This window comes from Oppia nitens, unplaced genomic scaffold (assembly GCF_028296485.1).
Source record: "Oppia nitens isolate AA-2021 unplaced genomic scaffold, nextdenovo-longstitch-racon4-pilon3 scaffold13_pilon_pilon_pilon, whole genome shotgun sequence".
Lineage (NCBI taxonomy): Eukaryota > Metazoa > Arthropoda > Arachnida > Sarcoptiformes > Oppiidae > Oppia > Oppia nitens.
In genome coordinates, this window is record NW_026533192.1 from 2,037,322 (window position 1) to 2,052,597 (window position 15,276).

Genomic DNA, 15,276 nt, shown 5'->3' on the forward strand with positions numbered 1-15,276 from the left:
ATACATTAGAAATAAATAAATATTTTCGTAGCTGTATCAAGTATTATGGCACCTATCCTAGAGATGAATTACCTAATACTATACCTAATAACAGTGGATTAATTGTAAATACAGATAAAGCTAATCAACCAGGAGAACATTGGGTTGCAATATATAAATATAATAACAGTGTAGTTTATTTTGATTCATTTGGCTTACCCCCACTACACAAAGAAATCATAAACTTTATAAAAGACAACAGTAGTAGTGGTTGGTTCTATAACACTATTAATTTTCAAAGTGTATACTCAACTACATGTGGAAAATATTGTGTATTTTTTCTATCAAATTATTTCAATGGCGCGAACTTTGATAACTTTTGTAAAATATTTACTTTCAGTAGTGATATTAATGATAAGTTGGCAGATATGTTATACAGATGGCAGCTGTAGCTTATCACATTTGTATAAAGATATACGTCAGTATAGAGTGGTTTATAAACAAATGGAGAAACTATATGACGAAAAACTATTGATAGTTTTGAGTGACGCAAATCTACACGCGCCATATTTGGTTGAACCGTCAACATATTTTTCAAAGGAAATTAAAAAATACTTTATAGAAGAAGGCAAGCAATTAAATGATATAAAAGACTTGGAAGAGTTGCTAAAATTGCTAAACTACTTAAACTTTAGTAATTTTCGTACGGAAAGACATAATTTTTTAGTAAGTAATGGAAAAAATTAATCAAATATGCGGTGTTATGGATGCACAGGGTTTCACTGTTGATGGCGTGTTTTATCCGCGGGAAGTATGTGTGTTATCACATACACTTAAACAGTGTGAACTGTGTGACACAGACCTTCGCTTTGTTGATATGGACCTTAAAGACCGTATAACTAATTTATATTTGGCTAACAATCTGTTTGGCTTTTCATTGAGAGCCCACAACACCGATATCACTCACAACTCATCTCTCGAACCTAATCAAGTGATATATATGATGTATCATAAAATTAAATCACACGATAAACCATATTTGGCCATAAAAAACCAACAATTGGCAATTATATTGGACTTATGGAAAATACCGTATATTAATCTCAATGAATACAAATGTCCCAACTATTCAAAACTTAAACAATTTTATGGTGGTCTCCCGTGTCATTTTCACAATAGAATTGTTCCCGATCGAAAACTCCTGCGCTGCGCTTCAAATAAATGCAATTTATTATGGAAATGGCTAAATAATTATTATCAATCACATTAATTTTTTTATTCAATAAATTTATTTATGTAATTACAATATTGTCTTTAATTAATTTAGTATAAGTATATATAATTAAATTATTTTTACAGTATTTATTCAATGGAGGTCCAAACATTGATACAGTAATTGTTTTGTCGGGGTAAGTCTCAGCTTTAAGTACCAATAAATCAAATAATCGTTGATTAAACCCGTATTCCATTAAAACGTATGTGGTTATATTTGGTTTCATTATTAGCGGCTTTAGATATTTGTCAACATTTAAATATATGTTTATACTTGTGTTGAGTATAACGGTTTCACAAATATCCATCATTTTTGTCTTAAATATATTTATACAAAACGGCTCTAGCATTCTGTGAGCAATAAATAATTTAAATTTTCTAACATAAAGACATTTGAATCCTGAGTTGACAAAATCAAACGGTGACAAGAAGTGTCCTTTTATGAAAAGCATTTTCAATGAGTACCGAACCATCTTATAATCGTCATACATCTCAATATTGTGTGATGAATTTAATGTAAACTGAATTTTATTTGGTGTAGTAGGCATAACATTGTACAGTTCTATGGCGTTGTAAAAGTCGACAAAATTCAATCTTAAATTAGTGATATTTTGATTATTTATAATTGACTTCCAATTTCCTTGACATAACTTTTGATCCACACTGAGAACTTTTAGTTGAGGTAGAGTCGCCAAATGGTTACATACAGTATTTCTATCAACTGATCCACCTACGTGTAATTCAATGGCTTTAGAACCGAATTTATTAATAAACTCAATAAACTGATTCATATTCTTGAAATTAATTGTGTTCATATAACGTATAGCTTTTATCCGTTCTGGAAAGTTTTGACGAAGTATCCCCCGAACATTCTCTATTGCTAAGCATTGAACGGCCGTATAAATATTAATTTGCTTCAAATGACGAAACGAATTAAAAAACGTCTCATTAAATCGATAAAACACATCAAATTCCAATAGTTTGATTTGCTTAAAATCTTGTGATACTTTTTGTAATGATTCTCGATAACCATCTGACCAAAGACTTATACTATTGTGGTCTACATCCCATTCATCATCAAACTCAGCAATTCTGAGTGTTTGTTGATTTGTAAATATCATTCGTTGCCATTGTTTACTAACAGTAAGTAAAGTAACTTTACTTTTTGCAGGTAAGTGTTTTATTATTAGTCCACACAAGTCGTCACCATAACGATCAAAACTATCGCGACCATACACTTTAGTCATTTTAAAGCAACTAAACACTTACTTGAAAAACACATTTGCTTTTATGACAGTGAAACTCAATAAAATAAACATTGATGAAATTTAAATCTCTTTATTTAATTATTAGTATACATTTTAAATATTTCATCATTAAGTATAATTATATTTTTGATCTCATATGACGTCAAACTAACACTAGCATATGTTAAGAGGCATTTTACAACAATAATGTTGTAAAAACCTTTATCATCTTTCTTGAACTTAATAGTCCTATCAATATCTCCAATGTCTTCAATATTGCCATCAATCCCTTTTGCTTTAATATCTTCAATTAGATGACGAAACTCGTCCACATTTAAGTTAACACCGCGTTTCGTATATTGTAATTTCTCATCTTCATTAGCAAAAGCCAGTCGTATATCCACACGCATTTGGTCTTCTGATTTACTCAATCGAATAACTTTTTTGAAATTAGATTTTTTATTTGTAATAATATGAGTGTAAACGTGCTCATAGTTAAAAACTCTTTTAGGCGTATCAACAATACTTGTAGACATTTTGATTGTTATTTGTATTGCTTTTGACTTTTACTTTTACAGTCTTATATATAATGCTACTTATATACTGTTATTTATTTTTAACTACTATATAAGACTAATTAATGTTGATGTAGTATATCTCTCATCAAGTATAATAGTACTATAATGAGCACTAAAATAATTCCCGGTTGTGATGGCTACGCTAAAGTCATTAAATTAGTTGCTGTTAAAAATAAAAATAGTGTAATACAATTAATTAAAATAACTCAGCATAGCCCTAGTTATAGACCATTATTGAGTGTTTGTCTAAAATTAGATCAATATTTATGGCTCGTGGGAAAACTAAAACAACGAAATAGTGGTTATCGTAATGAGAAAAATAATGAGCTATACATCACTAGAGACCCATATTTAAAACTGACAATACTTTATCAAAAACAACTGAAAATAGCTGCAATGATACTAACTAGAATGGATATTAAACACATAATTAAATTAAAACCTTGGATATGGAATAAATTTGTAGCTATTGAGTCAACGATTACACCTATTCAGGAAATAGTACCTGAAGAGTCAATGGACTTGGAATCAGAACCAATCACTATTGAGTTAACATAATAAATGCATATATCATTGTATTTATAACCAATAAAAATAAGTTTTAATTACATCAACATTTATTTACTTTGTATATAAATACAGTAGTTAACTTTTATTTTACCATTGAAAATGTCTCACACAGAAGTTTCTGGTTTTTTTCTAACTCTTAGTACTACTAATAATTTCAAAAGAGTAGTATCAGTAAAATGTGTTTTACATTTGAATTCAACACTTTTTTATATTATCATAACCGACCTAAAAGATGGTAAAATGTTTGATGATCTGCTGGTAATTCAATCCGACGACTTTTTTAATCTTATACGAGAAATTGTGTTTAAAGAGAAAAAAGTTGGTACCGTCAATGTGTCCTTTGGCTCACTTCAATTTGTTACAGACAATCACAACAATAGTGTATCAATTTTTCACCGCAACTACAGCAAAAATAATTTGGTGAATTTGCGATATAAAGAGCTGGAACTACTGTTTAACGAAAAAGACAATATTCTTAAACAAATTGACGACATCGCGGATAAAACATCAAAATTTGTCAATCATCAGCAAAATACACGATCGCTTCTTCCAACGCCACCTGGAATTAAAACTAAAAGCTATTTCGATGAAGTGTGGTCTTGGCCTGAAATTCCGGTTTCAACCAGCACAGGTATTGCGTCTACAGAAAACACTGGGAATGACGTATGTGGTATTCACCCTATGCCCATCAAACGTCCAACAAGTTTACCTCTTAGCAGTAGTCTTAATATTCTTATGAATAAAAATGTTAACAAATAATGATTTACAAATTACTAATGTATCTATGACTGCTAATTTGTTTAATTTTAATAAAGTATTGAATTTACGAAAAATTACAAATTGTTTGAATAATTGTGTGTATGATAATAAAAAATTTGTTCGCTTAATTGTGCGCTTAAGAAAACCAAAGGCAACAATTATGTTATATCAATCGGGAAAATTAATATGTATTGGGACTAATTCAGTTGATAACGGTAGAATAGCCATAAGAAGATTTGCGCGTATGATTCAAAAGCTCGGTTTTGATGTCCAACTAAACAATGTTACGGTAACTAATATGGTGGCTACTTTTGCACTTAACCGATCAATAAATCTGGCGGACTATGGATCATTTATTGGTATTCGGGCCTATTATCAACCTCAGAGGTTTCCATTATTGATCATTAACTACGGTGACAAGAAAAAAGCAAACATCTCCCGTACGGGTAAAGTTAATTTTACTGGTGTTAAATCATTATCTGAATTGAATGATTTATTTTATACATTTTATTTAGATTATTTAATTTATTAGTTTTTAAAAAATGTAAAATTTATTTATTTTTTGCATGTAAACAAACAAGTGTTTAGATGTAAACAAACCATTGAATAGATGTAAACAATCAAGTGTTTAGATGTAAACAAACCATTGAATAGATGTAAACAAACCAATGTTTACATGTAAACAAACCAATGGTTACATGTAAACAAACCATTGTATAAATGTAAATAAACCAATGTTTACATTATTTATTTATATGAAATCCTAATTGTATATTAAATTATTTATTAAATTATTTGAAATTTAATAAACTGAATTTAAATAAAATTAAATTCAACAAAATTAAATACAACTAAATTAAAATCAACAAAATTAAATTCAACGAAATTAAATACAACTAAATTAAAATCAACAAAATTAAATTCAACGAAATTAAATACAACTAAATTAAATTTAATTTAGTTGTATTTAATTAAATTTAATTCAATTATCGCGCGATGGTTATACCACGTGGTTATCGAAATGGTCACGTGGTACGTTAGATATTTTAAAAGGGGGGCGAAAAATTTTACGTTTTTTATGTAAGTACCCGAAATAGGGGGCGAAAATTTTTGGGTCGTAATTTATGTGAGTACCCGCGATAGGGGGCAAAAAATATTGCAACGTTTTATGTGTGAGACCCATTGAATTAATGGACGTCATTTATGCGCAGTACCATGTACATGTAAAGGTCAAGGGTCCAAAGGTCAATCAGCACCTTTATCTACTACTCACTGATGTGTTCAATACTGTTATAATATTTATTTAATATTTATGTATTATATTATTATAATTACAGACTTTTTTTGTTAATTGGTTTCATAGAATTATTTATATAACAAATTTAAAAAATAGTTATAAACTTATAATTGATATAATTTAATATTAAGTTAAAAACTTAATTTAAATGTCATTTCTAATGAACTTTAATTTCTTAGTTCACAAAATAAACATAACTTAAGCATTAAATACTTTTAATAACATATAAATATTTTTAATGCTAACTTATGTGTTATTTTTTAGCAAGGTTTTTTCGCAAACATTTTGTTTAAATATAAATTTAAAAATAATTAAATATATAATACATATAATAAATTAACTATTATTTGTATTTATCATAATTAATTGTTAAATTATATTATTTTTTAAAAATAATCTTTGAATTTTTAATAAAATTGAGTTTCTATTTGTAATAACAAATGTCATATTAATATATTATAAGTTTATTTGATTAATTTTAAAATATTATTTAAAAATAACAAATTACTTTAATTTATATAGAGATAATGTATAAGTTTTTCAAAAATGATAAGCAATTGGAAACGAGACAATTGTATCATTTGAAATGATTTTATCAGATATTTATAATCTATATATTATAAAAACTAATTTATAGTGGAGTCACTTATCTAAATGTAATTGTGATAACAACAATATAATAATATATTTTATTTTTTGAAAAATCTTTATCTTTTTCTCTCTCTATTTCTGTATTTCACAAATGAACAGGAAATATATGATAAACCATTAAAATATGTATCATTCATACATTAAAATATATTATAATGTATGGACAAATTTTTCAGAAAAAATAAAATAATTATTTGTTACTCATATGATTTTTAAAAGTTAACTATATTTTCAATGTTAAAATGCAGCCAATTATCAAACAAATTATGTTTTCAACAAATAAACGTTTAACTTAATGATTATAATTGCAGCTTATTTTTCAAGCAAACAAACTGACATGAATTTTAGCTAAAATGAAAAATTGTTTTAAAAAACATTAAATATCTTTTTTGTTTAAATGTTCTTTAATGTATAAACTATGCTATTTTTTCATTATTAAAACATTCAAAAATTTATTTGTTTGTAAGCCAAAATAAATGACAAAAAAATTCTAAATGCTATATTATATAAATAAATATAAAATTAATTTTGTTATTTAAAAATTAATAAAAAAAATAAAACATAAACTTTGAGAAATTATATCTTAAGTAATACTTTTCAATTTTAGTTTATATATATATCATGAAAAGGGAGGGTTAGGCCATAAAACTAACCTGAGATATGTTTATAACTTTTTTTTAACTGACGTTAATTGCTTTATTTTAAAGTTTGCAATATATTTATGTATTTGTATGGGAATGGATAGAAAAAAGTGAAATGAATGTCAAAAAGAAGGACACGTATGGCTTCAAACCTTTTGGTATTGAAATTATAAAATATATTTCAGTAGTATTTATAATTTAGTTATACATTCAGTAATTGCACACAAAAAATATAGGAATTTTGGGGACAAGTAGTTAGATTTATATATCCGGACCAATGGTTATGTTGGCTATACATTGCAAAAAGCAACTGATTTGATGCTAACAAAGCATAAGCCCAGTGGAGAAACAGCACATCCATTATATAAACAAAAGCTATTTTCTTATTTTTCTTACAATATTTTTTGTGTGTTGTGTTGTGTTTTGTAGTACTAGTATGGCCTTTGGGGGACAGTTATGCCAGTAAAGGGATCTAAGAGATGGATCGGTAAAATAAATAAAAAAGACTTTCGGATCGTTTGGCTTCCGGCACTTTACCGACGTTTTCAAATCTCTCTCCAATATTATTATCACATTTTGTGTGATATATATATATAATACTATATTTATGAGACAGAGACGATAGAGAGAGAGAGAGAGAGAGAGAGAGAGAGAGAGAGAGAGAGAGAGAGATAACCGATACATTTATGATAAGTTTTCTCTCATTTAGTTTTTATTATTGTCTATTTCTGATTTTTTTGTATTTTCTATTTTATTTTGTTCTCTTATTTATTCAGATATGCATTACTACATTTACAGTACAGTATATTTATACCAAAAATAGTCTTAAACAACACATTCATACTATTACTGAATAGTAATAATAATAATTCCCTTATTTAATACTCTCTCTCTCTCTCTCTCTCTCTCTCTCTCTCTCCTCACACTCAATGGGATGTCTTTGCAAAACAAAAAAGGCAGTAAATCATGATTTTGTGCAGTTGTCCACATTTACCGGAGCGCTAATAAATAGATATAACAGTTTTATAAATATATAGCAAATATATATATATATATATATATGTGTGTGTGTTAAGACTACGGGTGCTCATATTGTATGATATACACAAAGTTATATTTCTTAAACTATCTATAATATTAAAGTATTTTTGTTATAAAAATAAGTACTGTATATATCCAATGAAAATGATGCCATTTACTATATTTTCTCATTAATTTAAATTAAGTCAATATATCATATCCCATAAAGCTCTTAAATAATATTTTAAATAAAAACTATTATACATATAATATATACCATAGATTATTCTGTATAAACATTAAAGTATATACCATTTCATGTTGTCTCATGTTATTGGCTTTACAACAGTGAATAAATACATTTTTTATAAATCACACTACAGTATACTTAAAATCTAAGATAAATGTATGAGTAGTACTACTATTACACACTAAATCATAAAATAAAAAATACTTATTATTGTATTGATTTTTACTATTATTAATTTTTCTCTTTTCTCAAATGTGTTATTTTATTTTATTTTAATATACATTAAACCTTCGTTACACAATATATTATAAAATAAGCTATATTTTCATTAAGACAAAACTTTTATTATTTGCAACATTTTTTATATAAAAAAAAGTAATTTTTAACAATTTTATTATTCTAGGTTTCTTAAAGTATCAGAAAAAATGAGTCAACGATTTATTTTCATTAGATGAACACATAATCAAAAGTCTCATTTTAAAAGTTGAAAGAAAACAAACTTATGTTATATATATTGTATATAAATATATTAACCACAAAAAAATATTAACACGTTTTATATTATAATATAAATAGAAATAAAAAATATATAGTCTTTTATTTATATTAAAAACTTTTATTTTTAGTAAATTTTACATTTAATTTAACGTTATCACAAAATTTAAACTAACATTTTAATTATAAAACTAAAATACAATATAATGAACTATATATATAAATATACATTAATTAACTAAATAATAACAATTACTGTACTTTATAGTTTTAATTTAGATTATAATATTGATTAAAATAAAATGTATTATTTAAATTAAATACAATAGTGTAATTTTATTATCATATAAATAATCAAATAAACAATATATTTTAATATTATTTTAATTTTATTTTTGTATAGAGTACATTTTTACATATGTATACAGTATTTATGTACAATATTAATGCTTTAATTTACACAATATATACAAAATTAGTTTAATTTAAAATGTGAATATTATGGTAAATGATATAAAACAATTGATATAATTGATTTATTTAACATTGTATATGTTGATTACAAGACTGTTAAAACATCCTAATTATTATATATATATATATCATACCGGTATTTATAAAAAAAATTAATTAGTAACATATAAATTAAATCATACAACAAGTTATACCTGTATAATAACTTTAAATATATTTTATCACTTTATGTCAAACTTATTTTATAAATACAATTTAGTCCCAATAGATAATTGTTTTGCCATAAGGACTGTTATCAATCAAATGGTTGTTTGAAGATAAGTGCATTATTAAGTGCTACTATAAGTAATCATTGCATTAATTCACAAATAAATGCAAAAGCAATGCATTAATACTTAAAACTGATTATATTTTTGCTATAATATTGTGAAAGTTATATACATTGTTAGTGTAATTCCTGTTGTGATTTGTTGCAAATATAACAATACATATAATATATAAACAGTTACACTATTACCGTATATATTGCAACATTAAAAACGTGTTAATATTTTTGTTGTTAAGATAAAGTAATTTATTGATTACATTGTTTGACAGTTATACTTAAATATTTGCAGACATTAAGTGCCATTAAAGGCAAAACACTGATTGAATCTCAATCTCAATACTAGCAAAGTATTTAACATTTCAAGTACAGTACAAACTTATACAAACTTTAGTATATTTTTGAGATGTTTTTGGTTATATGGTTTAACTTTAGGTCTTATTTTGAAAAATGTGTTAAAACAAGCCAATCATAGACCCATCACATGTTGTGGTCAACACTTAAAAAAGATATTGATTTTTTACATTCACTGTGTATATAAAATTACAAACTGACCAATACTTGTCTCTTTTTAAATTTATTTATAACCACATGATTTACGAGAGAGAGAGAGAGAGAGAGAGAGAGAGAGAGAGAGAAAATCTTGAATAAACAAAAGTTTGTTTTCATGTCATGAGAAGGAAAAAAGTTGAAATAAAATTTATGTTTTGATGGTTTGTTTTGTCATAATATGTTTTTGTTGTTAATCGCAATGATAAACATAACAACACAAGAGTTGGTTATTTTGGATAAATTGCTATTTACTTGATTGAGACACACAATGGCTTATCTGATTGACTCTCACTAATAGAGTCGATCCATATGTAAGAAATGGTTGCGAGACTCTAGAGATAGTCAACTCATTAATGACGGACACATCCAACACATCCAACACATTGGGTGCACACATATAGACACATATAATGTTCGTGCAGTGCATACATAGATTGCCACAAAAATATAATGTAATTGGTTTTGTTTTTGATTGTCTAATTACTACATAAACTTATATTTTATCAGATTATTGTTTGTCTATTTGTATGTCTGTTTATTAAACTACAAGTCATATAATAAATAGTTTTATTTGATTGTCTTATTTATATTATATATATATATCTAAGAAGTTGTATTAATTTAGTTGCTTTGGTTTAACTATCCCTCTTCTCTATCCCTTTCCGTTAATATTTCTAACATTGATATCTAATTCTTTGAAGCTTTTTATATGTTATCTGAGCTGCAAATTAATGGTTTGCTCTTTCTATCAGTTTATATAGCTGTTGATGTTTATGTTGATTTTGATGGTCATAACCGATACTAACTACAGTATCATTGCTCAGTACAGTCCTATTTCTAAGATACCGTTTCTTTTAAGTCTTATCCACAGTTTTTATATAAATAGTATAATACAGTCTCTATAAAATTGATGGCAAACTTTGGGTATAACGTTATATATCATAATCACGTTAATCACTAACTTTAACGTCTCTTATGGCTATTTGTTGACCTGACCATCATTTAGATAGTCGTAGATCATTGCTATATAAGCCATCCTAAAGTCTCGAAGGCACTGGTATACAGACAGGCAAGATATGACGGCTCACCCACTGCTAAGCTTTATTAAAAAAACTACTGAAAACTAATATGTATTGACTGCACTATAATTTCTAGTTTGTTTCACTCAAACACATACCTCGAGTCCATAGTATTGTTTGGACCGACTTTCGTGTTTAAATAACATGACATAAACTTTGCCCTAAAAAATTAAAAGCAAAATATAATAAATTCATATTTAATAGCATAGTATAGTGCTTATCATATTTTCACCAAAACATGTGTGAGAGTATAAAATAAAGAATAGACTTTTTTTATAATATAGATATAATATACTGACTTTGTATATACTGTTATGTATTGACTGTGGTTTGTATACCTTATAAACAGATAATTAGTCAAAAAATATATTGTAACTTCACTTTACTTTATAGTTAACAAAGTATAGTGCGGAAACATCAATATATTTTTTTTTAGTTAATAATATTTTAAAACTATATTTATTTGATATGAATACCTTATATTTTACAATAACTGTATATTATATGTATTTTTAAAGGAAAAACAGTCAGTTACAGACTATATTTTTTAGAAGCATAATAAACTCAAAATTATTTTTCATTTATAATTTTTATTTGACAGCAAAAAAATAGAAAATAAAAATTTTACTTATTTTATCAAAATAGTTTTGGTCCAGACATATAAATTTTTATAATTTTGTTTTAAAACCTTACAATAGTCAACAATTACTTATAGAAAATGACGATAAACACGACAATTGATGCGACCAGTGGTCACTTGTGTTATAAGCTCATGTATGTGTCGGCACTGGGAGGACAAAATATATGAAAGAAAATAAATTGTATAAACAATTTATTTTGTGATCTATTTTTCACAAATTTTCTGAAGACCTCCTGAGTTGCACTAATTCACGGGTGGCTCACATTGGGTCCGGCACTGGTGTGGTAGACAACCAGGCATTACTCTATTTGACGTTATGGGTGGTACCCAAAAAAAACCTACTGTACCTTTAAAATACAGTACACTCTTTGAGGAGTAATTTTTCTCATTCAACTCATGTTATACTTTAATCATACTCTAAACAAATCAACGTTAAATACTAATTTTAACTATCAATTTTAAGGCCTACTAACTATACATACTATATGTAAACCGATAAATATCATGTGTATGGATGAGCTCAATCAACTATCCGACACATACACATATCGGTCCGTCCCATCAAATAACAAGTGAAACGTGCATTCATTATATGAATATAACTATTTTGTGAAGTAATAAGAAAATTGCTTTTGTTTGCCAGCAATATATTTAACTGTACCGTCAGTACCAATGAAGATAAACATTATTTTTAAGCAACAAATCGTTACTACTCTAAGAAATGCCGTTTCGCAGAATATCACTGAAAACTATGTCTAACTTAAACAATTCAACCACAATAGCCAACCATCAAAACTTTACACTCATTTTTAGTTTATTCATTACAATATATTTTTGTATATAAATCCTTACGGGAATTCATTAGTTTGTTTTCACTCATTTTCATTTAAGCTAAAAAATTAAAGAAATTTTTGTTATTGTTGTCAAACACAATGAAAAATGATGCCAATTAAGACTCGGTGTTGCCATTGTATTGTTAGCTTAATAAATATACTATATTTACATATACAGTACATTTTTTTAAGCACAATATATGCCTACAAACAAGTTTATAATTAAAAGATTTCAGGTCTTATTATTTAACTTAGATATAAAGCATTTTAATGTATATATATATATATATATATATATATATATATATATATATATTATTTAAAATTATATTATAATAATAATCTTAAAGTATGTAAGTTATGTATGCGTGTGTATGTGTGTAAATGAGAGAGAGAGAGAAAGAGAGAGAGAGAGAGAGAGAGAGAGAGAGAGAGAGAGGAATTATAAAATATTGAAAGTCTGGTCATGATATTGAAGGACGAATATAAATTAATAAATATATATATTTCTAATTAAATAAATTAAATTTATTAATCTAAAGATATTAATTTACTAAAGAATTTATTATCAATTTGTATATTAATTAAAAAAAATAAAAATAAGTAACAAAAACATCAATAAATCAATTAAACTTTAAAATGAAAATAATATTAATTTTAATATCCTCGTTTATCTTTTGTCTATGAAAAATATTTATATTTTATATATTATAATATAGATTTATAACGTTAATATATTATATCTATATATTTTAAGTCAATTTTAAAATATATTTAAATACGCTATTTGTATTATATTTTATATAAGTTTTTTAAAACATTTAACTATTTTTAATTAGCTTTTAATTTAATTACATGTTATTAATTGCTTATAATTTGCTTTTATATTTAATTAATATTTTACTGTTTAACAAACAATAAATTGAATTAATTTACAAAATTGATAATTATTATATTTATATATATTTATAACAATTATTGTTCAGTGATGACCATCCAATGCTGAGAAACGGTAGACTCTACTTGTATCCCATAAAAATGTGATTACTTTTCAAATTATAATTTTTTTTCATTTAAAAACCATTTAAATTATAAGTAAACTAATCATAATAACATAGTAAAAATACAGTTTATAATTATATTTAAATATTTAGTTACTTAAATACAGTATATTAAATAATTATAATCTATTACTTTTTAATACTTATAAATTATCAATAAATAAAATTTCTGTAAATAAAGTGCAATAAGTTATAAAAGTTTATGTTAAGTTATAAGCCATAGGTTATAATGGTTTAGATTTATAGCAGCAGTAGTTCTGCTTATTAGTCAAAATGATAAAATCAGTGCTCATCAATATTGGTCTAACTTTTTTTGTGTTTATCTGTAAATTATACATAAATATCTTAAAATATAGTATACAATAATATACTACGAGTATCACAACCAGTAGTTACCTATTGACCATCTGTGCCATTGAGAGCCCACATACTAGTCATACACCAGTAGGGACAGTCTCTCTCTCTCTCTCTCTCTCTCTCTCTCTCTCTCTCTCTCTCTCTCTCTCTCTCTCTCTCTCTCTCTCTCTCTCTCAAGTAAGAGTGATAATTTTGGCAAATATTTTGAATATCGTTTTCAATCTTTATATTTTATGCAATTTAAAATCTAATAAATGTTTGACTTTAAATAACAGATCTCTTTTATCAATGTAATGTACATTTCTAAAATGATAGTCATAATTGATGTTTTACATTAGTATTATATTAATAATAGCCGTATATTTGCAATTTATAATTTAGTTTACAAAATTATTTGTAAAAAATAAATAGTAACTAAGAAAATAATATAATTATTGAAATATAATATAAGTAAATTTATAATAATTTGATAAAATATATTTGAAGGGCTTGTCGTATCAATGTTTTAGAAACAGGTGGACTAAACTAAAGCAACATTTTTTGTATAAATTAATTGTTTGATTTTGCTGTATATTTGATGTGAATATACTGTAAGCCCTGAAGCAGTGTTGATACCACTGATTACCTTAAATCTTACATTTGCCTAATAATAAACTAGGATTTAGCATAAAAAACCATTTCATTGATTTAGCAAATGTCATATAGATGTCGATCCATGAGTTATCTTCACAACCAATGAAGACTCACTGTATTTATATTATATTAGATATAAGTACTGTATATACTGTATAACCGACTGAACGCATGCACTGTTTGTATCGCCAGCCAAACGGTGCTTAACTCCTCTCTCCGACTGTCAGATACCGGGTCTACGAGTGTCTCAATGCTCTCTTCATACAGTTTTCAGTGTATTTCCATTGGAAACAGTGTTTATCATTCACTGTAACAGTCAATATATAGTATATGATATTAACTTTATATTATAATAATAAGTTTAAGTGTATATACAGTGTGTTTGACTTTATATATCATTGCAATAATTGATGGGATTTAGATATAAGAACAAAACTTTATTAAATTAAAATTAGCTGAAAATAATCTCTAATTTAACTATAATGTGAACTTATTTATGGATTATTACACACTTCAGTGGATTTAAAGCAACATTTAAACCCTTGCATTAATTGAGGATATGA

At 25.8% G+C, this 15,276-nt stretch overlaps 1 protein-coding gene across 1 annotated transcript; it reads left to right on the forward strand.

The window, feature by feature from the left end:
* The first annotated feature begins 4,565 nt into the window (after positions 1–4,565).
* On the forward strand, positions 4,566–9,904 carry LOC128960578 (TATA-box-binding protein-like 1). The gene is made up of 2 exons (XM_054306700.1): positions 4,566–4,851; positions 9,831–9,904. Exons 1-2 carry the CDS (start codon positions 4,566–4,568, stop codon positions 9,902–9,904), a joined length of 360 nt encoding a protein of 119 aa, XP_054162675.1.
* Positions 9,905–15,276: the final 5,372 nt, after the last annotated feature.